Genomic DNA, 24433 nt, shown 5'->3' on the forward strand with positions numbered 1-24433 from the left:
GCTAGTGCCTTACTGAGGCCCCCAGCTCACCTTCTCCCTCCTGTCTCTGTTGTGGAAATCTTGCTCATCCTTTATGGTAAACTCAAACCCCACCTCTTCCATGAATCCACTCAGTGCAAGACCACTAGTTTTGAACCCAGGGTGACTTGGATTCTAATCGTGACTCTCTTGGGGAATGTCACTTAATCTTTCTGAGACTTGGATTTTTCATCTGTTAAATAAAGACAAAAATACCAACCTTGCAGAATTGTTGTGAGGATTAAGGATAATGGGCACATAGTAGGCGTTCAATAAAAGGAAATTCTCCGTATTTCCGTGGTCGCTTTGACTATCCCACCGCACTGGATTGGAGCCTCTGGTTCTACGCGGGCTGCATTTGCTTTGTGTTACACCTGGTGGTCGACAAGGCCGTCTTGACCACTAGACTGCAAGCTCGCTGTGGGCAGGGCTGGTGATTCACCCCGGACCACCTACCGCCTGGCAGAGAGCCTGCAAATAAGTGGAGAACGGGACAGATATAAACGTAGGAAAAAGATATACAGGCGGAAGGAGGGCAGACGCAAGCGCAGAGGGGCTGCAAGACAGCTTTCTGCTGGACTCTGGAGCCAACTGCACGCGGAATCCGGGCCGGGGGTGGGGCCAGGATATGGGGGCGGGGCCTGGAGCGGACCCCCGCCCCTGTCCGTCCACTAACGCGCTCCGCTGTAGCAGTCCGCTAGCAGCGAGGTTCCTGGCGCTGCTTCCAGGCTCCTCCGCGGCGGGGCGGGTCCGGGTGCTGCTGGCGCCGAGATGCGACCCGTGCTCGGCCTCCTCCTGGTCTTTGCCGGCTGCACCTTCGCCCTGTACTTGCTGTCGACGCGACTGCCCCGCGGGTCGACACTGGGCACAGATAAGGAGGCTGGAGACGGGTGCGTGGCGGCGGTGACGGGGCCCGGGGTTCGGGTCAGAGGAAGGGAGCCAGGTCCGAGGATGGGGTCTAGGAATCGGATTTTCGGGTTCCTGGATCGGAGGCATCGGGGGCTGGGATTTGGGGTTCAGTTCTGGGACTGGAGATTGGGCCGCGTCTACACGGTCTTGGGCAGACCGGGTGGACGAGAGCGGGGCCTGGCCCTGTCTGGGACCTGCGTGCTGCCGGCTGCGCGGGAGTGCTCTCTGGTGCCTTTGGGGTGGTGATTTGCGGAGGGAAACGCGGCGCCCTACCTTGGGTGGATCCTGCTGGAGCACCTCTGTTCCCGCCATTGGATCGCCTCTTCAGCGGTGTTCCCGTCGCCTTCCCAGGCCCAGCCCTGATCTCCGTTTGCATCCGACCTTCGCCTCTATGTGGACCCGCAGCCTCTTCTTTTTTTTAACATCTTTATTGGGGTATAATTGCTTTACAATGGTGTGTTAGTTTCTGCTTTATAACAAAATGAATCAGTTATACATATACATATGTTCCCATATCTCTTCCCTCATGCGTCTCCCTCCCTCCCACCCTCCCTACCCCTCCAGGTGGTCACAAAGCACCGAACTGATCTCCCTGTGCTATGCGGCCCGCAGCCCCTTCTTAACGACTGCTCTCAGCCTCACTCCATCGTCCTCCCCACTTCACTTCACTACACTTCTGTCAGGTCTGCCCTTGGGGCTTTAAGGCATCCGGTCTTCAGGAGAAACGTTGATAGACAACTTTATTCACTAATTAATTATCTGCTGTCTTTTCTTGGCTGTCTCTGCTCTTTTCCTTTTACTCCCTGACAGGTTGAGGCAGGAGGCAGTACAAATACCTACCGGGCTGATTTGTCGTGATAAACCAGCATACTGTTTATAAAGTTAATGGAAGTGTGTCAAGGATGTTACTGATGTTTGAATATTAGGACAGCTGTTTTCAGTGACTGTATTCTTTTACTCTAGCTGGGAAGACTCTGCTGTGGGTGTCAGACATACTAAGAGAAATATTCTGATGAGAAACAGGAGGGTTTGCTTATAATTGATCATTGATGGATTCAAGAGTTGTTCAGCTGGCAGAGGCAAGGTAGCCTTTACACTGTAACCCTTGTACAGGGTTCAGAGTGCACTGAGGATCATATAGAGAGGCAGGGTGAAAAGCAGGCTCTTTGAAAGGGTTGGTTCCAAGCCTGACATATTATCAAGAAGATTATGTTTATGGTATGGACAAATATTCTTTCCCAGGGAACCTTTAATTGGCTCTTTTGTGACTGATAAAGCAGTCGTTTTACCTAGTAACTTTGGAGCACTGTGAAGTTTGAATTGTCCTTGGCCTAAAGCTTAGGGGGAGGGGGTACTCCTAGAAAGAAAGGCAGTTTAGGACGTTTAGTACTTGCCTAGAAATTAATCCATTTGCCTCTTAAGAATAGTTCATAAAACCTGAGAGCTAAGAGGGAACTTAGTGATTATCCACCTTCAACCCCTCATTTTTCCGATAAGGAAACTGAGGCTCAGGGACTAGCCTGAGATCACACAACTGGACAGTAGCAGAGTTGAGATGCTATGCCAGGTCCCTTGCTTCCAAACCAAGGCTCTTCTCCTTGCCTCTGCTGTGTTATATCAGGTCATCCATTATTCTGGCCTCCCATTAAGTGTGTGTTCCCAGCAGACCAGATGATGGTCACATTTATAAACCTACTTTGGAAAGAAGACACAACAAGTGACTTTATTAGGTATTAGGCTGATCTGGACTCTTGTTTCCATCTGCTTTTCCAAATCTCAGGTCACTGTGGTTCCCCTCGGACCTGGCCGAGCTGCGGGAACTCTCTGAGGTCCTTCAAGAGTACCGGAAGGAGCATCAGGCCTACGTGTTCCTGCTTTTCTGCAGTGCCTACCTCTACAAACAGGGCTTTGCCATCCCTGGCTCCAGCTTCCTGGTCAGTATCCTGTCCTCCTCCTGTGCCTGCCTCCCGGGAAGCCACCTTCTGTCTTTGTAGAGGGGCCCTTAGGCTGCAGATCCTACGGTCCAGAGGACAGACTACTGTGGCTACCATTTGTTGATGGCTTTCCCTGTGTCAGGCACTGTCCTAGTTGCTTTACCTGCACGACCTTATTTAATTCTCCTAAGAGCCAACAATGGACAATTTTATCCACATTTTACAGATAAGGAAATGAATGGTGAGAAGTTAAGTAACCGTCCCAGGTGACAAGGCGAGGAGGGGGTTGGGCTGAGGTCTGAACCCACATCCGCCCAGCTCCAGAGCCTGCCTTTCCTCTCAGGTATGCTGCTTTTGTTTCTAAGGATTGGATAGGTGTGGAGCACTGTCCTTGAGACCTCTCCCCCTCCGCATGTTGGTGTTTCTTTTTTTTTTAAATTTTTAAAATTTTTAAAAATTTTTTGTGGTACGCGGGCCTCTCACTGTTGAGGCCTCTCCCATTGCGGAGCACAGGCTCCGGACGCGCAGGCTCAGCGGCCATGGCTCATGGGCCCAGCCGCTCCGCGGCATGTGGGATCTTCCCGGACCGGGGCACGAACCCGTGTCCCCTGCATCGGCAGGCGGACTCTGAACCACCGCGCCATCAGGGAAGCCCCTAGTGATTCTTTTAAAATCTTTTTTCTCCACTAGTCTGTGAGTTCCTTGAGGTCAGGACCTGTTCCTTATTCTCAGCCTATGTGCTTCTTTGCCTGGCCCAGGGAAGTGCCTTTATAAATGTTTGACGAACAGATGCAGGTTGTTCATGGTGATGTTAGGCTGTAGAGGATTGGGAAGTCTCCCTGTGTGGAGAGGACGAGTCATTCTGGTTGTCTGGGCGGCCCCCTGGCTCTCGGGAGCCACAGTGTTAGACCTGGGCTTGTGCTGGGGCTCTTGGGTGCTTCTCATCAGTTACCATCTCAGATGATACAGAAGAATCTGTGCTGTCCTCCCAGCAGCATTTTAAGCTGGTTGGTATAAATGTATATGTCTGTTATGGCTTTGGGTTTGAATCCCAGCTGTGTAACCCTGAGCAAGTCATTTAACTTCTCTAATGCTGTTTCCTCATCTGTAGAACCGGCATTCTCCTATGTAACCCCCTAGGATTGTTACATGGGAGGATTAAATGACACAGTGGGTGCAGAGGGGCTGGCACGGTGATGGTGTGCTGCCTGGCACTTGTTGCACTTGTTGAATGATTGGGTGACTGAGCAGGAAGACTTGAAAGCTTCCTTCTGCCCTGCTTCTCCCTCCGGCCCCAACATTCAGCTCAGGCTGGATCCACCTAAGCAGTTTGTTAGAAACTGGAAGAAAAGCAAACACATTCTGCCAAGAGAGATGGGGGTGTGTATGGTGCTTGAGGCCAGGGACTGACTCCTGGGGCTTCCCCTGTACCTCTTTCTCTCTTGAGCTGATCCCTCTTCAGGGCGAAGAGCCAGCTGCTACCTGGAGGTGAATCCTGTCTCTGCCTCGTGTGACTCTGGGCACGATACTTAATCTTGCACCTATAGAAGGGGTGAGGATGGTATACTAAACAGGGTCATAGTGGGGATTAAATCAGACCTGTAGTCAAGCACATAGTAGTGCTGAGGAGATCCCCACCTTCTCACTTCCAGGTTCCCCTTTTACTTTCTCTCTTGGATCCCATGTTTGGCAGGATGATGTCTACCAGCCAAACTGCACTTAGGAAGTATTAGTTCACTTTTCCATTTTTGTCAATCTAAGGCTTTTCTGAGTGTCAACTAGAACTCTGGTCAACATGGAACCCCCAGTGTTAGCATTATAGAGAAGTAATTCCTACAGGAAGGAAAGACATGAGACATTTTCTAAAGCTTAGGAGGTCTTCCTGAGGGAAAATTCATGGTTTGTGTTTATTTAAAGTAGCAGAAATAACTTGTGAGCTTCATTGCTGCCTCTTCCTAGGGCACCAGGGCTGGCGGGGCCTTGCACAGCCCAAGTGGCAGGCTGGGGGCTGTATACACAGATTTCCCCATTTAATTGTCTCGCCCGCTGAGGTTTTAATCTTCTTCCCAGTTTCAAAGGTGAGGAGACCGAGGCCGGGGGCTGTAGTTCCCAGCTCCTTCATCACTTTTTTTCTTTTCTTTAAAAAATTTATTTATTTTTGGTTGTGTTGGGTCTTCATTGCTGCACCTGGGCTTTCTCTAGTTGCGGCGAGCGGGGGCTACTCTTTATTGCGGTGCGCGGGCTTCTCATTGTGGTGGCTTCTCTTGTTGCAGAGCACAGGCTCTAGGCACGCAGGCTTCGGTAGTTGTGGCACGCGGGCTTCAGTAGTCGTGGCTCATGGGCTCTAGAGCGCCCATGTGGGATCTTCTGGACCAGGGCTTGAACCCGTGTCCCCTGCATTGGCAGGCGGATTCTTAACCACTGTGCCACCAGGGAAGCCCCTTCATCACTTTTCATTCATCTCTTTAGAGTGGGAGTTAGGTTTTCTCCAGGAAAATCACTGAAGGAGGAGGGAACCTAGGACTCTTGGGCTCTAGGACAAGATGGCTGGTAGCTGCCAGATGTTCTCATGGCAGAGGATTTGTTTTCTTTGCAGAATGTTTTAGCCGGTGCTTTGTTTGGGCCATGGCTGGGGCTTCTGCTGTGCTGTGTGCTGACCTCGGTGGGTGCCACATGCTGCTACCTGCTCTCCAGTGTTTTTGGCAAACAGCTGGTGGTCTCCTATTTTCCTGACAGAGTGGCCCTGCTGCAGAGGAAGGTAAGGCGAGGGGGTACATCTAAGTGCCGGGCCCCCAGAAAGTTACCACGTGGCCCTGAGGGGAGTAGGGGCAGAGATCTCCCACAGTGTTCCTCTATCCTGCCTCAGGATGTCCCAGGGGTCCTGTTGATGTCTCCAGGAGACGCAGATCTGAGCTCAAATCCCAGCTCCATCACTACCAACTCTGTGTCTTTGGGCAGGTTCCTGACTTTTCTGAGCCTGTGTCTTTGGGCAGGTTCCTGACTTTTCTGAGCCTCAGGTACCTCCACTTTAAAAATGAGGAAAAGAATCTCTGCTCTGGAATTTATAGAATATGTAAAATAGAGTATGTAGAACAGTGCCTGGCATTAACAGATTTTCAATACCTGGAGACTCTTTCTGCTTCTTAATGGCCTTGTCTTCTTTGGCTACAGGTGGAGGAGAACAGAAACAGCTTGTTTTTTTTCTTACTGTTTTTGAGACTTTTCCCCATGACGCCAAACTGGTTCTTGAACCTCTCGGCCCCAATTCTGAACATCCCCATCGTGCAGTTTTTCTTCTCTGTTCTTATCGGTAAGACGTGGTGTGTAAATTTGAGTCTCACAGTTGTCCTGGGCATGTGCCTGCCTCTGCGAGCACAGGCTCATGAAGAGCATCGAAAGGCCTTATCTAAAGTAATTGTTCCTGACTGCAGACCTACTCGGGCTTGAACATGAAAACCCATAAAAATACTTCTGGAAAAAATAGAGATTGTTCATTCTGTAACTGTATTTAATGCCTATTGTGTGCCAAGCACTGTGCCAGGCCCTGGGATTAGAAGAGTAATCTGTGTAACACACACATCTTGGCCCATAGTAAGGGCTCAGTAAAAGCAGAGTTGGAGTGAGGGGACGTGGGCAGAAGGCAAGTGGAGGCAGGGGAAGGGTCAGAGCAAGGGGCTTCCTGTTTGGCTTTGGCCCGTTTTGATTAAGATCTGCCTTAGGAAGAGCTGGTACTAGTGCGGTTCCTTCTTGCCTTTTGACAATTGTATGACCTTCAACAAGCTCCTTACCCTCATGGGCCACTTGGCCAAATGAGGGGCTAGGACTAGAGCAGTGTTTCTCTAAGTATGAGCTTTGAACCATCTGAATGGTAAAATTGTTAACAGCCTGTAAAATCACTGACTTACTTTCTCCACACTGGAAGCAAACCACCCTCTCTAAACCTAAGGCAAGGGTCTCCTCTCTTAACCCTTCTTTAGAACATGGAAGGGAAGGCTACTCAGGGCTCTGGGTCAGACATGACAAATCTGTGGTTGAGCAGCTGCTATTAATAGGGAATTCCTGAGAGAAGTTGAGATCTTAAATTGAAGCAGAATCTACCACGGCTAATTCTGTCAGACAGCCTTTTAGACAGCATGCCTCAGCACCTCTGTTAGCAGCCTGTAATCACCCAGGTGGCACGAGACTTGGAAGGACTCCAGAGACTGAGATTCTAGTTACCCTTCTGACAAGCTGTGTGACCTTCATGAGTCTATGATCTTGAGGCATCATCTACTAGAGGAGTGGATCAGATCATCAGGGAGTCCCAAACCAATCAGAATCTTGGGAGTGGGGGTCAGGAGAGGCTGTTAGAATGCAGGTTCCTGGGTTCTACCCCAGACCCAGGTAACCAGAATCCCTGGGGTGTTACCCGAGGATGTGGTTTTTTTTTTTTTTTTTTTGCGGTACACGGGCCTCTCACTGCTGTGGCCTCTCCCATCGCGGAGCACAGGCCCCAGACACGCAGGCTCAGAGGCCATGGCTCACGGGCCCAGCCGCTCCGTGGCACGTGGGATCCTCCCGGACCGGGGCACGAACCCGCGTCTCCTGCATCGGCAGGCAGACTCTCAACCACTGCGCCACCAGGGAAGCCCTGAGGATGTGTTTTTAACAACTTCACCAGGGGTTTGTTATACAACCAGCCTCTCTAGCCACCAGTCAGACTTGTGGGATCCAGTGGATTTGATGACCTCTTACAGACAGTACAGAACATGAGTAGTACTACTGCTTCTAAGAAACCTGTTTTTATCACAGGCGTACTGTAAACCTCATAATGCTGGTGCTTCTCTTTACTTTGGCTGTTGGGCGCTCAGAACCAAATTTGGGGTCACCTCTAGCAAATGAGTGAACTTTATGCATTTTTGCTTAAGTACTAACTGTACTTTGTTTATTCTTCTCTCATTTTGTTTTATTCTCCTTTCATTTTGTTTTTTCCTATTTAAAAAAATGTCTAATCTTACTGTAGTATATATATTTTGTGAACCATCTCAAGTCCTTTTGCTGAATGAGACAAATGTATGTGGGAAGTGAGGAAAGGAGGGGCAAGAGTGGAAAAGAAGGGAAAGACGTAATATGTTTAGAGGTCAGGAATTGGGCAAAAACAGTACAAAACTGGAGTCACTGTTGTGAATTCCTGGTGACATTTCTGAAGGACTATTGTTCTTCATTTTCCTGCTCCCCAGTAACAGGCTCTTTCCCTTTTCTTCTTCAAGGTTTGATTCCATATAATTTCATCTGTGTGCAGACGGGCTCCATCCTGTCAACCCTGACTTCTCTGGATGCTCTTTTCTCCTGGGAAACTGCCTTTAAGCTGTTGGCCATTGCCCTGGTGGCCTTAGTTCCTGGAACCCTCATTAAAAAATTTAGTCAGAAGGACCTACATTTGAATGAAACGAGCAACGCTCATCATCTAAATAGTAGAAAGTACACCTGATCTGGATCCTTTGGTTGCCTCGTCCCTGGACTCTACTGTTTATTTATTTGTGTAATGGGCGTGGTCCTCTGAAGCCCCTCCTTGTTTTTAAATTATTCTCAACAGTTGATTTAGACACTATTCTTCTGTGTGCACTGTCTTGTCATGAAGGACACTCTGTGCTCTAGAAGGTGAATTATATCAGGTTCTCAAGGCAGCCCTGATTTAGCAGGACACTCTGCAAAATGGATGGCCTCCTAGCAAATCCTGTTTGTATTTTACTGAATAACAAGGAACTCAGGCCAAGCCCTGAGCTGCTTCGGGAGAGGCTGCCGATTGCCCTTGTCCAGGGCGCCTCGTCTGCACAGTGATCAGCTGTTGTGACAGGTGTTATCCTTTTACGTCCCTCGTGGACATGATTAGTGTAGATAATGACATGTGAACCCACATCACTGACACCACTCTTCATCTTGTTAGTCTCCTGAAGAGTGATCCTTCTGCACTGTTTTGCTGATGACCTACCTCTTCCATAAATCAGAGGAAACAAGCTGACAAACTGCATGGGATTTCCATGTACAGCTCAAAACCACAGTGATTGCTGTGATGCTCTTTGTGTTCAGACGCACTGATGTTACCACATATGTCACATCTCCTCTTGTTTGCATGTCCTGACAATTCAGCTGATTGCAAACAGACTATTGAATATCAGTGGAGCAAACTCTGTATGTTATGAATACTCTGGAGAAGTTCTTACCCATCTGGATGGGCAGAACCCTTGACTCACTTGAACCAAATGACTGTGAGTACATTTTCTAGTCTGTCCTTTCTGTGTGGAAATCCCTCCTCTGTCTTGCTGGGACAATGGATTCAGTACACTCCAATATCACCCAGTATACCCTCTGAATGCTTTTTTTCATTTTGTCATTTCCTGAGAATAACTGAGGGAATAATTCTATTTTATCTTTTAATTCAGGTGAATTAAGGGGAGAATTTGGTTTTGGATTAATTTGTTGTGTTGTATTTTAATGATCTGTAGCTGTCATGGCTTCCTATGGCTGCAGGATTGAATTGGCACAGACCTGTTCATGCTTCCAAGGACAGAAGGGCCTTGGCACCTAAAATGACCAGCTCTGGGATCCTGTACCCTACAGGAGTAACTCATCATTTCTTAGCAGAACTGTTGTCCCTGGGCACCATCTGCTGGGTTTTTGATTTGGCTTGGCCAAGAATCTTGCCAAGGCTTTAATGTAGACCAGTTGTTCTACATGAATTCTTGGGAATTCATGACAGAGAATGAATTTCCAAGCAGTGTTTTTTGGACATGGTATAATCCAAAAAACACAACAAGGACTTCATTTTTAAGGATGTGTTGCTTTAAAAGAAGCTTGATAACAAGAGTGGGAGTGAGGAGGATGCCAACTGGACTTGGAGATCCGTGGCTCTTTGTGTTGTGAAGTAGGAGGAGGGAAGGGGAGACACAAGGAAGCTCTCTACACTATTGAAAGTATGGCCCTTTGCCCTTTATCCAGATCCTTGGATTGGTCTCTCTCCCATCTCCCCCGTGATTTTGCAACAATGTGCCTTATCAGTTGTGAGTTTACAGGCAAAGCAATTTCCCAAATAAATGGATATAAATATTCTGTGTGGTGTGTGTTTATACATGTTGCTAACTTTCAATTCCCATTGCCAGTGGGAATCAGGATTGGCTGAAAATCAGACAATCCAAAGTGGTGTCTTAGCTTTCTACTCTCAAGCTTCTTACCAGTTGTACACACTGGAAGCCAGATTTTCACTTTTGCCTTTTCCCTCGTATGCATACTTTATAGTAGGGTACTAATACCACAGAAGTAGCTGTAAGATGGGCAGCAGGAAAGTCGTAGGGAAGAAGAAGAGTGCCTGTCTAGGATACGACAGAATAATCACCAAGAGACGATAACCAAAGAAAATCATGGTCATCTCTTCCTTCTGTGGATGTGTCTGACGAAAGAGCCCCAGAAACCAGCTTTTCCCATCACCTATTTTTCCTGGCTGCGGGAGACCCAGTCATGTAAAGTCTTCCTTTCCCGTAAGTTCTGACAAATACTGAGACTTGTGAAGGCAGCTCTCAGGACACAAACAGTACCTATAAGGAAAAGACAGGACAGAAAACAGTGAAGTACACTTTTTGTTTAATTCCATGCATTTGTTTGCTTTGATAGTCGCTCTTGTTCCCATCGCTGTACAATTGTTCAATACAAAGAGGGAGCCGGCATCAGAACCCACACAGGGAGCAGGGGAACTAACAGTACCGGAGACCTCAGAGGACACAGATGAGGGAGATCATTCTGAGACTTGACTACAAAAGAAGTTAATTTGCTCCAAATTGAAAGGAACTCAAATTATTGCAATCAAGAATCAAAGTGGGTCGTCCCACTTCCAGACTCTGAGAAGTGGTCGCTCGAGGTAGTGAGCTACCCGGGCGATGCGGTCAATAAGGGACATCTTCCTATTAGCCTGCGCCTTCTGGTGGGGTTCCCTCTGGTCTGCAACCACGGGAGGACCCTGTGTGTCTGGTCACTGGGCAGCAGCCTGGGGCCAGGAGCCAGCGTGCCCCTGAGTGCTGTGAAGTGGCTCTAGCGAGTAGGCCTGGGATTTGGCCGGACGTTTTCTTACAGTGGCCTTACCGTCTGCTTGGGGGCTTGGCCCTGTGTGAAATCCTGCCAGCATGCTCCGGTTACGTGACAGTTAACAAAAGCCTTAACCTAACCCTTTTGGGGTTACCCTATTTCTCAGAACAGTGATTTCAGAGCTCCCCTCTTCTGCCACCTGTCCCTGAGAAGTGTTCCAGGTTCCACAGGGGTCCTCCATTTGGCAGTCTAGTTCCTTCCAGTTTGAATAGGTGCTTGCAGTATTGGCTGTAACATGCAAACAGGCAGACTAATGTGATTCTTATGTGCTAGTCTGTGAGGCTGCTAACATTGGCGATGTGAGTATATTAGGACATTTATTCTATGAAATCAGCAATGAAGAAAAATCTTGCTGCCTAGAAAGGCACTAAATTCATACTGACAGTACAAGTCAGAGTCTTGAAAAGAATGTCACGTTTTGGTACATCAGTCTCATAGAGTCTAAGGAAGAAGCAAGTAACTGGGACTTGTATTAACTTTCTGTTTATAGAAGGTGGTGGAGGAACATGCTCATTTAACAATGAAATGATGTAAATGAAGAGACATTTTGGAATTCAATATACAATTGGAATCGTACTCCAAAAGGGCAGTGGGTGGAGGCACATGGCCTTTTTGCTGTCATTGGTGCTGCCCCCTGATAGCTGTAGGGTGGGATCTATAAGGAGTACACTGGTATATCCTGTCATTCTCCCATCAGGGCTAACTCGAGATCTCAAACCACCTTAGGAAATTAATTATGAGGTTAGAGCTGGGACAGCAAACAGATCTCCCCTTGCACACCAATTCCAATCAAGTGCCAATTATGGCTCCAAATGCTGTGTTGTGAGAGGTTCTGAGGCCATGTCCAGGCTCAGTAGGAAAGAATATGGTGATCAATAAATACCACGGTCTTGGGTATTGAGGGTGGAGATGGCAGATGGTGGTATGAGGTGGTATTTTGGTTTCTGGCTTGGTAGAAAAACAAAATACAACATAGGGCACTATACTGCAGAGCAGGGCAGGAATTCCTTGGAATTTGTAGAATTCAGTCACAGGAAGTTCAAGTAGAAACATTTTAAGGAAGGGGGGCGGATTGAGACAAAAGGGCATGGAAAAAAAGGGTAAATCTTTTGATCGATAAGAATGCATTCACACTGGAAAAACGTCAATGCTCCACAGTGGGAGAGGGCATTGAAAATTGGGTTGGTACCAGGAAAACCCCAAATCATCAAATCTATTATTACTTAGGGTAAGAGGAAAATTTAGTACAATGAGGCCTTTAAGTGGAAGTCCAGTGTACTTATTAAACCCTACTAAAATATCCTTAATTCTAGAAGGATGGATTTGTTGATACTAAAGTTTTAAAATATGTGAACTTCAAGCTGGTCATACCGAACCATCATACAACACAGTTAACACCTTCACCTCCCTGGGTAGGTGCTCCCCACAATCTCACCAACAGGTCCAAACTTTAGTGGTGGTAAGGTCTATTATAACTGCAAAGGAGGATGCAGGCTTCTCAGTCCCTCTGCCAAGCAATTTTAAGAGGAATTGTTATTCAGAGGACATGATCTAGAAATAGATAGGAATCAGAACCAAATGCCCATCTGCAAAACAAATAAAAACTCATTATCTTGCAGTCAGTCAAAACCAGATGCTAAATGAATGTGGAATTCACTTCAAGGGGGTTAAACTTTTGATCAACAATGAAGCTTGAAATCATAGTCCTGTGATTCCTTAAAGCACTGCCACCCAGTTGTCAGACTGAAGAATTAGCTCTTAAATTCCCTGAGCTCTTCGTTCCACTCTTCAGATGACTGTGGAGTTGTTCTCAAAGAAACACACACTAATTCAAAATTGTGCTGGTTATTTCAAGGCAGGCAGTGAAGGGTAGCCTGGGATAGAGAAGGCATTTCTCTTCTAACCTAGACTAAAGACACTGTTCTCTGAAGCCTCTAGTCACTTCTACTAAAAAATAAGTAAAATGTTCAACGTGGAACTTTATTCAACTTTTTTTTTTAAATAAATTTATTTATTTATTTTTGGCTGCGTTGGGTCTTTGTTGCTGTGTGCGGGCTTTCTCGAGTTGCGGCGAGCGGGGGCTACTCTTTGTTGTGGTGTGCGGGCTTCTCATTGCGGTGGCTTCTCTTGTTGTGGAGCTCAGGCTCTAGGCATGCGGGCTTCAGTAGTTGCGGCTCATGGGCTCAGTAGTTGTGGCTCGCGGGCTCTAGAGCACAGGCTCAGTAGTTGTGGAACATGGGCTTAGCTGCTCCACGACATATGGGATCTTCCCGGACCAGGGCTCGAACCTGTGTCCCCTGCATTGGCAGGCGGACTCTCAACCACTGCTCCACCAGGGAAGCCCTATTCAACTCTTGACAATAGAGTGAATGACTTGAATATTCAATACTGTTTGCTATGCTAACTTGCTCATAACAGTCAATCCAGACAGGTATATGGCATTACCATGACAGACAGTCAAGATGGGAATTCAAAAAAGTTATCAAAATTATGAGGTATTGGGGTGGGTTTTCCAGGAAGACCATCACTGAAAGGGGTAAGACACGTTAACCTTCATGTTCCTCTTTGGCCACGACAGGTGGGCAAGACCTGGACACGCTGAAGGGTCAGTGTTGTATGTTGGACAGAAAGAGGACACAGAGGGACTTCCCTGGCGGTCCAGTGGTTAAGACTTCACCTTCCAATGCAGGGGATGCAGGTTTGATCCCTGGTTGGGGACCTAAGATCCCACATGCTTCGTGGCCAAAAAAACAAGACATAGAACAGAAGCAATATTGTAACAAATTCAATAAAGACTTTATAAATGGTCCACATCAAAAAAAAAAATAAATAAATAAAGAGGACACAGAGTTGTAGCCTCTCTGTTCTCAGAAGTAATGAACCAGAGAGATTCACAGTATGGTGTGGTCTGAAGTCAGAGGATGAAAAATATGGGCTTTCAAGGTACTTTTCCAGCTCTGTGACTAAGAGACTAAGCCTCATTCTAGAATTTCTCTTGTCTTGCTATGGGGTGACATCACAGTTAGGCATTTTTTTGGTCATGCCATCTCTTTATTTCCTTTTTATAGTCTCCCAACTAGGAGAAAAATGTTGGTTTTATGGGATTTAGTAGGAAGGAGATTACAAACTATGCTTCCAGTTCTTGAAACTATCTACCCCACAGGCCCCATGCAGATTCCCTGTAGGCCTGTTCCTCTCAGGGCATTAAATAATTCTGTTTGTGCTTCTAATGTAGTCCCATGATTTTATTTCTTAAGAAACTCGAGAAAATGTACAGCTTTTGAACTCTTTGTCCACCACTCAGTCATCTGATGCCCACCTAGGAGCTTTTGCGATCAAGTCAAAATCACAACGTATCCACTGGACCTCAGGGCGGTACACGCATCCTCAGATGATTGTTGTTGTACACAGAAAATGAGGGAATACAGCTAAGACAAATACCAGGGAGCTCCCAAATGGCAGTTCCATTTTCATTCCTTCATAAAAATCCATAATAATTCATGGTTAGCAATAAAAACAATCATTGTGCTACACCATAAACCACACTTTCTGATCGACAGAAAATGAGAAAGATAATTGTAAAATAAAATAACAATGATAATAATACCATAACTTAAGATCTTTCATGTAGTCCAGCTACAGAATTTATACAAAATGGAATAATTTAATGAAACAATACTGCTCTCTGTATAAGTTAAATATTTTCCTTCAGCCTACCTAAGAGCTATAAATTACAGACACTAAATTTTAAATCAATGTCTCAACATAAAGTGTAAACAAATGGAGGGATCAAAACAAGCAAAAGGAACTGCTCTATATTCCCTCCTGCTTTTCCTTTTTGGCCAATGCAATCAGTGACACCCAGCGGAGGGTGATGTTTTCATCTGTACTAGAAATGGTTTAATACCTGTGTATGTAAGTCTTTCCTGAAGTCTAGTCCGATGCAATATCAGAGCGTCTAGCCACCCTCTCCAGGTCTTGAGCTTCGAGGTTGTTTGGCTTTAACTGATTTTGGAGACAGAGACAGGAACTAGGCCAACATCTGTTTTTATATAAAATTCTAGATAAAAATTTCCTTAACGCCAAGGCACCATGAGGTACCTTGGGATGTTTCTCAGAGCCCATGACCCTAGAGACAGGAAGGACCTCATGCCTTGGACAATATTTTTCCAATCTCTGCTTAGCATCAGTTGTTCTTTCTATGAATTTCCAAATCCAATTATTCAAAACTACATTGATCCAAATAACATGTTACAAGTAGCATTTAACAAAAATGCTATCGTGATAGGGGAGGGGTTGCCCTTTGCAAGTTGCTTATTTTGCCTTTATTCTGATAGTGGTAGCCAGTCACTACAGCTTCTGGGATAGAATGAGTTAACAAATAAAAACATGGGGGATGGTTTGGGATTGGACATCGGGCACACTGACACACCTCCTAGCTGTCTTCAAGGACTGTTCTGTTTAAATCAATAAAACTCTAGTAGACAAGCAACCTGGTTCCAGGGTGGGGTGATCCCATCTTCTGCACGTAGTTGAACTGAGACATTCTGAGAATGTCCTTTTACAAATTCCACATTTGCTCTTCCAACACTGTTGGACATTCTCTTTTTGTCTTCTCCTTCTCTCCTCCTCAGGCTCTCCCTCCCCTGCCCCCTTTTTCCCTAAAAGAAGCGGCCAACAGGTGGAAAGGAAATAGGCTACAGGAAACTGGCACTTGAGTCTGAAAAATCAACACATCGGTCAAGGTAATGCATTTGCCAAGGTAGTGACATTGACAGCATAAAAAGCAGAAAATTTGTCAAGGACAAGGTTGGACACTGTCTGTAAGTCTCACTACCAACGCTGCTCAGCGTTTTAAAAATGAGATCAGCTTTGACACACGCAGTTTTCTTTTTCCTCCTAGAGGAAGCACATGCCCTCAAAGGCCTTGGGTGCAAGTCTCTGGTCTCCAAAATTGTCTAGGTCTTTCCATCACCCATCTGGACAAGCTGGGTGAATTTAATGTGGTCTGTTCACAGATTACCTGGAATTGCTTTTCTTTTGCTGTTTTTGTTTTCTAAAATGTTCAGTATGTCTTGCTCTGGCTCTTCTTCAGTCACTTATGGCCAGAGGAACTGGTCCCCTGTTCAAGCAGCAGTTAATACCTCCTGGCTCCACAGATTCCCAAGGATGTTGCTCCTGAATTCCACTTCTGTTCTTTCCTCCTTTCTTTCTCTCTCTCTCTCTCTTTTTTTTGCAAGAAATTATTGTCTTTCTCTCTATCATATATAGTTCACTCTTTACAGTACAAAGTGTTAAAATGTCAAACAAAAATAAATATCAGTGTTACAGTAGCTAGAATATTCAATAAAATAGATCCCTGCCATTCTTGATTGAAATGTTCAGTGAGACTTAATTTCATTTGGATATTTTTTTCCAGAGATTTGTGAAGTCTCATGTTCCTGTTATTGCAGCTCACGTCTAGGGGTAAGAAAGATGGGGCAGCTCTCTTCCCAGACAAAAAAGCAGGGAGAGAGTGGGAAGAGTCTGGGTGTGGGATGGATGTGAAATGCCAGTATAGTCATGAGATCTTCAGGGTAGGTATTCTTTCATTACCAAGTAGCAGAGCTGTAGTGTTTATTGGTCCTAACTGTGGCATCAGAACGCTCCCCATCCGAAGAGTCACAGTCCGATTCTTCAAACTGCATAGGATTCTGCAAAGTCAAGACAACATAAGACCTTAATTCCTTTCTGCAATCACTCAGTAAACATATTTTGAGCACCTCTCATGTGACAGGCACTGTGCTGGGTTGCTCGCTAAGATAAAGGAGATCAGGTCCTGTCCTTGTGGGGTTTACGGAGAAAGAAGACATATAAAGATGATGATGGCAATTATGACGAAGGTGATGACAGTGATAACAGTGCCCCCAAAGCCCTACATATATTGTTTACTATGTCCCAGGCACTGCTGTAAGTGCTTTAACATCTATTAATCCACTCAATCCTCACAACAACCCTATGAAATAGAGGCTGTTATCATGCCCATTTTACAGATAAGGGAACTGACCTACAGCGAGGTTAAGTGGCTTACCCAATGTCACCCAGTGAGTTAGTGGAAAGGCTGAGATTTGCATCTAGGCAGTCAGATTTCAGGGTCTACACTTCCAACCACTATGCTATCGTGCCTCTCAGAAGGCAGTACCGTCTGTGAACTAAAGTGTTACATGTGCTCTGATAGCATGTAGGGGCTGGTGGGGACACAGAGGAGGGAAGCTCACACCCTTAACCAGGTTGGGAGATGGGGTCGGAAGTGATGCTTGAGTGAAATCTTGGAATGAAGGGTTCCTGAGCAGTTCCGTGTCTGTGCTTCCTTTGGGAGAACTGCCCCCATTCTGGGGGGGCTCTGTTATCTCTGTACTTCTACTGACTTCATGGAGGCAGTTGTTTTATCTTATATACTAGACGATGATTGTAAAGGCCCTAAGGACTTGAGCATGTTCTAACCCAAAGAGCTCCAGGAAGGGAAGAGTGATGAGAGGAGAAGGGAGGAGAACCCCCCACCTCATAGCCACGGTCCTCCGCACACAGCTTGCCCAGAGACATCTGCGTCTTCACACGGCGCACAGCACACTCCTTGTCAGACAGCCCGTCTGAATGCGAGGATATCTCAATGGGGATCTCCGGCGTCTGGGACAGCAGGTCATCTAGCTTCTCTGCCAGGCGGTCTTCGAGTTTATCCACTAACTCCTCAGGGCTGTTTGAGTGGTCACTGGTATTTCCTTCCTCTCCGTCAGACACAGAGAAATTCTCAGAGCTAAAGGTTGAATATGACTGGCAGCTGCTGATACAGCGATGGGGCCTAGAACCACAAAGAACCAGAGGAACTTAGTCCCAGGAACGGCTACTTTCCTTTTTTTTTTTTGGCATGCCCCGGGATCTTAGTTCCCTGACCAGGGATCGAACCCATGCCCCCTGCAGTGGAAGCGTGGAATCTTAACCACTGGATCGCCAGGGAAGTCCTTACTTTCCTTTCCTTGTCAGTCAGTCGCAGCCTTGGTGGGAGGTGATCTAGTTCTTTTTTCCTGCCCCTGAGGGAGAGTCAAATCCCAAAAGGTAGAAACTGTTTAAAGCAACAGAGAGAGAAATCTGAGCTCTGTTTGTTTTATATGTTTATGTGGCTCCACACAACGCTCCAAAACTGATGGCTACCGCTGGTCTCTGAGAAAATCCGCTGGTCTAATGACACTGTGTACACCGGTGTGGTATGGAAACGTTCACATTGAGAGTATGCTTCTTATACACAGAGAATCAACCACCTAGGTTCTCAAGGGTGAAAGAGACTTTGGAGAGTCTCTGGTCTGACTCCTCTCCCACAGCAGAAAACTGGAGGCAGAGAAGGGAAGTGACGTGTTCAAGGCCACACAGCAGAGCTGGGCTCGGGCCAGGTCTACTCACGTACCACCATGTCCTTCCCTACCTGCCTGGGCATGGTGGGGCGTTTCTCATGGGGCAGAGCGGCCCAGAAGGCCGACCCCCAACAGAAATGTGCTTGGAAGGAACATTCACTCTGCAGCTGTGGGCGCTGCCCAGCCAGTTGCTGGCTCATTCCAGGTAACATCTGGGTTTAGCTCTGATGAGGCAAAGCTCCTGGGGTAGGGGGAGGGGATTTACGAAAGTTCCTCATTTCTTTTCCATTGTTTGCAAGAAGCCTAGTAAATAAGAATACTGTTAGCTTACGCTGACTTAACAAACAAAACAAATAAGAAAAAAGAAGACTGCCCTTTCCCTCTGTCATTGTCTGATCTTTCTGTATTTCTTAGTACAAAGCGATTTTGATGGCATATGATCTGAGTTTGGGTGATGGGCAGGCCAGGTGATGGGCTGGGGGCGGGGGTGGCATCAAGGACACATGAAAAGAGGCCAGATGGAGGAAGCCCATGTGGGAAACGGAAGTTAAAGTAGGACTCACACCTTCTCAAGGCTGGTAATCCAGGGGCTTCCCTGGTGGCGCAGTGGTTAAGAATCCTCCTGCAAATGCAGGGAACACGGGTTCGAGCCTTGGTCCGGGAAGATCCCACATGTCGCGGAGCAACTAAGCCCCTGCACCACAACTACTGAGCCTGCGCGCCTAGAGCCTGTGTTCCACGACAAGCCACTGCAATGAGAAGCCTGCGCACCGCAACTAGAGAAAGCCCACGTGCAGCAATGAAGATCCAACAAAGAAAGAGAAAGAGAGAAAGAAAGTCTGGTAATGCAGAAGGGAGACAGAGAGAAGAATGTTATAATATTAAAAGCAAAACCGTGAGGTAAAACCAAAATTTTGCATCATAGCAAGAAAGAAAGGTGGGAAGCCATCAGACGGGCTGAGTTAATGGTGGTCATAAGAACAAAAGCTGGAAGTAACATAATTGTGATGCCTGTAGAATGAGGTCAGAGGGTGAAAAGACATTTTATTCGGGCTCAATGTCCCTGCATAGGAGAAAACACAGCGTCCAAGGAAACAACAAGACAGCAATGGCAATGTGGTAGGAATAGCTCAGGGGATGAGGACAGATTTCAATTTTGTGTACAGCATAGGGACACGGAGTACAATTTACCAAAGTACTAGAAGTCCCTTGGTTTTAGGAAATTCCTGGTTCTGGGTAGGTACACAAACCTTCCTGGGGGATTCTTAAAGGCTTCCTCTTCAAAAACAGATGCCTAGTAGCAGAAAAGGCCTCCTGGGAGGAAAACTACCTTCCATACTTCTACAAAAGGGCAGCTCTTAATTCTAGAAATGAGGGGTGTGGTCCTTCTTTAGTCCTATAAGCAAAGTTATTATTACTGGCTAGGCAGGAAGCTATTTCTAAGGATGGGTGGAAGGAGGACTCGACTCATTTAATTATACTTAATTTGAGGTATAAAACCCAAGGCATGGAGAGTGCTATGGATTTAATTGCATCCTCCCAAAATTCATATGTTGAAGCCTTACCTACAATGTGACTGAATCTGGAGAGAGGGTCTTTAAGAGGTAATTAAGGTTAAATGAGGTCATATGGGTGGGGCCCTAATCTGACAGGTCTGTGGCCTTATAAGATGAAGATCTCTCTCTCTCTCCCCCACCATATGAGGACACAGCAAGAAGGCTGCTGTCTGCAAGCCAGGAAGAGAGTTCTCACCAGGAACCTTGAACTTGGACTTCCCAGCCTCCAGAAGTGGGAGAAATAAATTTCCATTGTTTAAGTCACCCAGTCTGTGGTATGTTGTTATGGCAGCCTGAGCAGACTAATATAGGGAGGTACACTAGAAATCAGTAAAATTACCCATAAAACAGCACAGCCATCTCTCATAAACTGCCCACTATGTTGTCAATTATAACCTTGAATCCATATTTATTTTCCCCATCTTGCAGTTCCTATCTAGTGAATTTGGATAAACTAGAATCTGCTGTGCATAGCCAGCTGCCAAAATGGGCAATGGTAGGTTCCAACTTCCCTACAAGCTGGCTAGAAAGCAGCCTATGATCGAACCGGAGGGCAAACTCAGGATTTTCCCTGATTACACTGAAGGCAATCACATGTGTTTATTGGTTTTACCTCTGTCTTCGTGGAAATTCAACTTCACTATCTACTTCCCCTTCTTCCTCTTCAGAGGAGTCATCTCCACTCTGAGGAGAACAAGGAGGGAAGAGTCTTATTTCTCTTTCTCTCTCTCTCTTACACACACACACACACACACACGCACACAGTCCCTGTAAAAGATTTAATTTTCATCAAAGACATTGAGTGGTAGCTTGCTGTCATTTTTAAACATATATCTCTTCATTCATTTAGCAACTTTCCCTGGGTGTCCATGATGAAAGGCCCTGAACTTGAAGAGGGGAAACTGGAGAAGAGGTCTTGGATTTTGGGGTGGTGTCCTGTAACCATTGTCACTTGTGGTTCTAGGCTCTGATATAGAGACTCCAATAAGAGGTGATCTTTTAGTTCTTCAAAGCCCAACAACTACTTTTTCCCCTTTTATGTACCAATCACCTTTTCACTAATATTATAGTTATTATGCTTACATCATCTCTACAACTAAGACATACATTATTTAGGGTCAGACCCCATCTTGTTGTACTGTATTCCTCCTCCACCATTAATACAACACTGCATACAAGGCAGGTGCTTAGCACATGACTGAGTCAGCATGTGGGCACAGATAAGAGAACTCTGGTTGGGACATCTGAGGCCTCATCATTGCTGGGGCTCTGTGGTTGATCTGGAAGGGTGGGTAAGTGTCCCATCTGAGAACATGATCTTCCCTGTGAGGGAAGATTCCATTTCCCTTCCAGGGCATAGGAACAGCCCCACTTCAGATCAACTGTCATTAATGCATAGGATTACTACAATCCCTTGTGAGGTGGGTAAGTAGGTCCAAATAACTGTACCAAAAATTGAGGATAATTTACCTTTAAAGTCATTTCTGACAATCCATCACTTTTACCCATTTGTATTCTGATGTGCTTTTTTGCGTAGGAAAGACAGGGATGGAGTTATCCTGACTGTGGAGATGAGCACTTCCCCCTAGAAGACCCGTGGGAGTGTATCTCAGCAGAGAGAAGTTAAGCTGCTCTGTGGGAGTGTGGTTTTAGTGAGGCCAAAAGTAGCAGGGGTGTGTTCCGTGGCCTGCAGACCCACGGATGCCTCAAAATGGCATCAGGATGGTTCAAAGATACATGTTACTTGGGAGGGGACGGGGGAATGGGGTGATTGCTAAAGGGTGCAGGGTTTCTTTTTGGGGTGATGGAAATATTCTAAAATTAGTTGTGGTGATGGCTGCACAACTCGAGAGAAAGAACTGAGTTATACACTTTAAATGGGAGAACTGTGTGGTATGTGAATTGTATCTCAATAAAGTTGTTACGAAAAAATTATGTTATTGGCTTTAGGGGTCAGAGGAGCAGAGACTGACTTAGCCCAAATCCACTGCACTACCTGAAACACAATTTATTTCTGGGAAAGCTCAGTCAATAGCAGCACTGTATGCGGAGGAAGAAATACAGTTCTGAGACAGTGGCCTTCAGCTTCAACTGCTTTTCTAGTAAATGTCTAGTTGACCAAAACATCCTCATTTACATTTTAGACATTTTCATTCCTTCAACTGAACTTCTGATGAACGATGATGATATGAAACAGTAGTTAGAATTGAGTGGGTGTTTTCTCTGTGCTAAATACTTTTCATACATAGTGTTATTTTTAACACATTAGCAAGATGAGCTCACATTTTTGGAAGGTTGCTATGTGCCAGGTCCTGTTCTAAATGTTTTATATGTATTAACTCATTTAATCTTCACATCGACCAATGAGACAGGGTCCACTATTAGCTCCATTTCATAGATTAGAAACCGATGTTCATAAAGGTAATAAGTGGAAGAGGCTGGCTTTGAACTCAGGTCTGACTCCCAAGTTAGGGCTCTTACCCACAAGGGAGGAGAGGTAGCCTGCCTCCCAGCTAATAAACCACAGGCAGCCAGTGGGCGAGGAACAGGTTTCAGTGACTGAGAACCAGCTGGATCATGACGGTTATTAATTAAGGCGATACTGTGAAGAAAGCTAGTTCCATGGGGGATTAATAGATGTTATTTTAAAAAGGCAATACGGTCACATAGGTGAGGGAAGTGCTGGATTAAACAAGGTTATTGCATGATTTCTCAAAGCCTAGGATTTGTTAATGTGAGCTTAGGAAGTCCAAGAGGGGACAGAGAATACTGTTTCCCAAACATGTTTTATAACAGGAGACTTCCTTCTTGCTACATCCCTTAGGACTAGGCTAGAGTAGCGGATTCCAAACTATTTTGATGACATGTTGCTAACACATGGCTATTTTTCATTGATAAATTATCTACATTTGAATCAGTCCCCTGATTCAGGAGTTTCCAAAGTGTACTCCTTAGTCCATCACTTAAGCAGTGTGGAAAGTATTAAAAGTAAATAAACTGCTATTTATGCTTTTGTTATCTCATCCTTTTACAAAATGCATATTTTTTATGTACGTTTTATACTGCATAGAATATGACAAGCTCTGACATTCCTTGAAGGCAGTGACACACACCGCGGCTATCATCACACCTTACCTTCTGAAGGGGCCTTGTTTTTCGAGGTAGCGCTGGGGGGGTGATGTGATGAGAGGTGTTGAGGGATGATGCAGACCCACAGCCGCTGAATTCCTTTTCTTCCATTTTCTCAGAACCTTGGGCATTTTCCGAGAGGGGATTGTGTGCTGGTGGCTTGAAAAGGTTGGGGTTCCTCCCCACGGGCTTGGCAGAGGGGACGTCTATGGACCCATGCTGTTCTGGCCTGCGCTGGAGGCAGGAGTCATAGGGGTCAGCCTGACAACAGCCCCAGGGGCCAGCCTGGCCCTTGTCGGGCTCAGAACTTTTCCAGCAATCTGCTGCCACGGCCGTGGAGATGAGGTCAGGGCTGGAGCCAGGCATCTGTCTTTGAGCATGGCTGCTGAGTGGGCTCCGTAGGGCCGCCGCGGGGCCAAAATACCTCAGGTTGTTGGCGCAGGTTGCAACGTCCTGTCCGTGCATATCAAGTCTGGGACGGTGACTCTGAGACGTGGCAGGAGGGGGATGCTGGTGTTGCTGCTGCAGAGGACTACGGTGATGGGGAGAAGGGTATTCGGACTGAGCCTGGTGCAGGTAAGTGGGATGGGGTGAATTTTCCCGGGCTGGCTGGGTTTTTAAGATCGCCGCAAAGTCACTATGGCTGCCTCGGCTACTCCCGCGGCGGTGGCGTGGTTTGCTCCGATATCGGCTCTTGCTGCTGGAGGTGGACATTTTGGGACTTCCGGACAAAGGGGATGCAGTGGGAGCCACTTCCACACTGGGGATACCTTCAGATCTCAACAGATCTGGCCTGGGAGAAAAGAACAGGTTTGGTTTTAAACACATGAAGACACATTCAAGTTTGGGGAAATGTATCCCAGGCCTTAAAGTACACATAATCTTTGAATCAGCAGTTACATACACAGGGATTTATCCAGTGGAGATAACGGATGTGCACAAAGATGTATGTTGGAAGATGTTATGTTAAAGCATTGTTTAAAATAGCAGAAAGCTAGAAACAACCTAATGTCCACTTACAGAGGATTCCCTTTATTCCTTCTGGATTTTATTCTGTGCTTCACTAGCTGAGTACTCAAACCCCTTTAAATTCTAATTTTACCCTACAGGCTTCTTGACCTCTTCCTCATAGTATCAGCTCTCAGCTTGGTGCCAATATGCCAAGGCACAGGCATGGGTGTTTGCTCACGATCAGAAATCTGTCTGGTGATGGATCCCATGAGGGATCACAAAGGACAGAGGTCTGGGACCAGAGAAGGAAACCTCAGTTAATTAGACAAGAGGCTAAATGCAGGGAGTTTCGTCTAGACATGGTCCCCTTGAGGGCTGCTACTAAGTCATAGCCACCTTTGCATGTGGAGGACACTAGCAAGGAGTCTTGCTCACA

General features: G+C 46.2%; 2 protein-coding genes across 5 annotated transcripts in view; one reads left to right on the forward strand and one right to left on the reverse strand.

The window, feature by feature from the left end:
• The first annotated feature begins 619 nt into the window (after window positions 1-619).
• On the forward strand, window positions 620-9950 carry TMEM41A (transmembrane protein 41A). The gene is made up of 5 exons (XM_030861529.2): window positions 620-908; window positions 2708-2861; window positions 5458-5619; window positions 6033-6171; window positions 8111-9950. The coding sequence occupies exons 1-5, from the start codon at window positions 790-792 to the stop codon at window positions 8329-8331; spliced, it is 795 nt and encodes a 264-aa protein (XP_030717389.1). The 5' UTR covers window positions 620-789; the 3' UTR covers window positions 8332-9950.
• Window positions 7520-24433, reverse strand: part of MAP3K13 (mitogen-activated protein kinase kinase kinase 13) — a 169993-nt gene continuing 153079 nt past the window's right edge. For all 4 annotated transcript variants that reach the window (XM_030861544.2, XM_070045468.1, XM_060298318.1 and 1 more), the window contains 4 exons: window positions 23053-23839; window positions 20531-20601; window positions 17517-17814; window positions 7520-16669 (listed from right to left, as the gene is read on the reverse strand). In XM_030861544.2, coding sequence (XP_030717404.1) covers window positions 16568-16669; window positions 17517-17814; window positions 20531-20601; window positions 23053-23839 — 1258 coding nt within the window. In that variant the 3' untranslated portion in view covers window positions 7520-16567. The remainder of the gene's footprint in view (window positions 16670-17516; window positions 17815-20530; window positions 20602-23052; window positions 23840-24433) is intronic.

The sequence above is a fragment of the Globicephala melas genome, chromosome 4 (assembly GCF_963455315.2).
Source record: "Globicephala melas chromosome 4, mGloMel1.2, whole genome shotgun sequence".
In the NCBI taxonomy this organism is placed as follows: Eukaryota; Metazoa; Chordata; class Mammalia; order Artiodactyla; family Delphinidae; genus Globicephala; species Globicephala melas.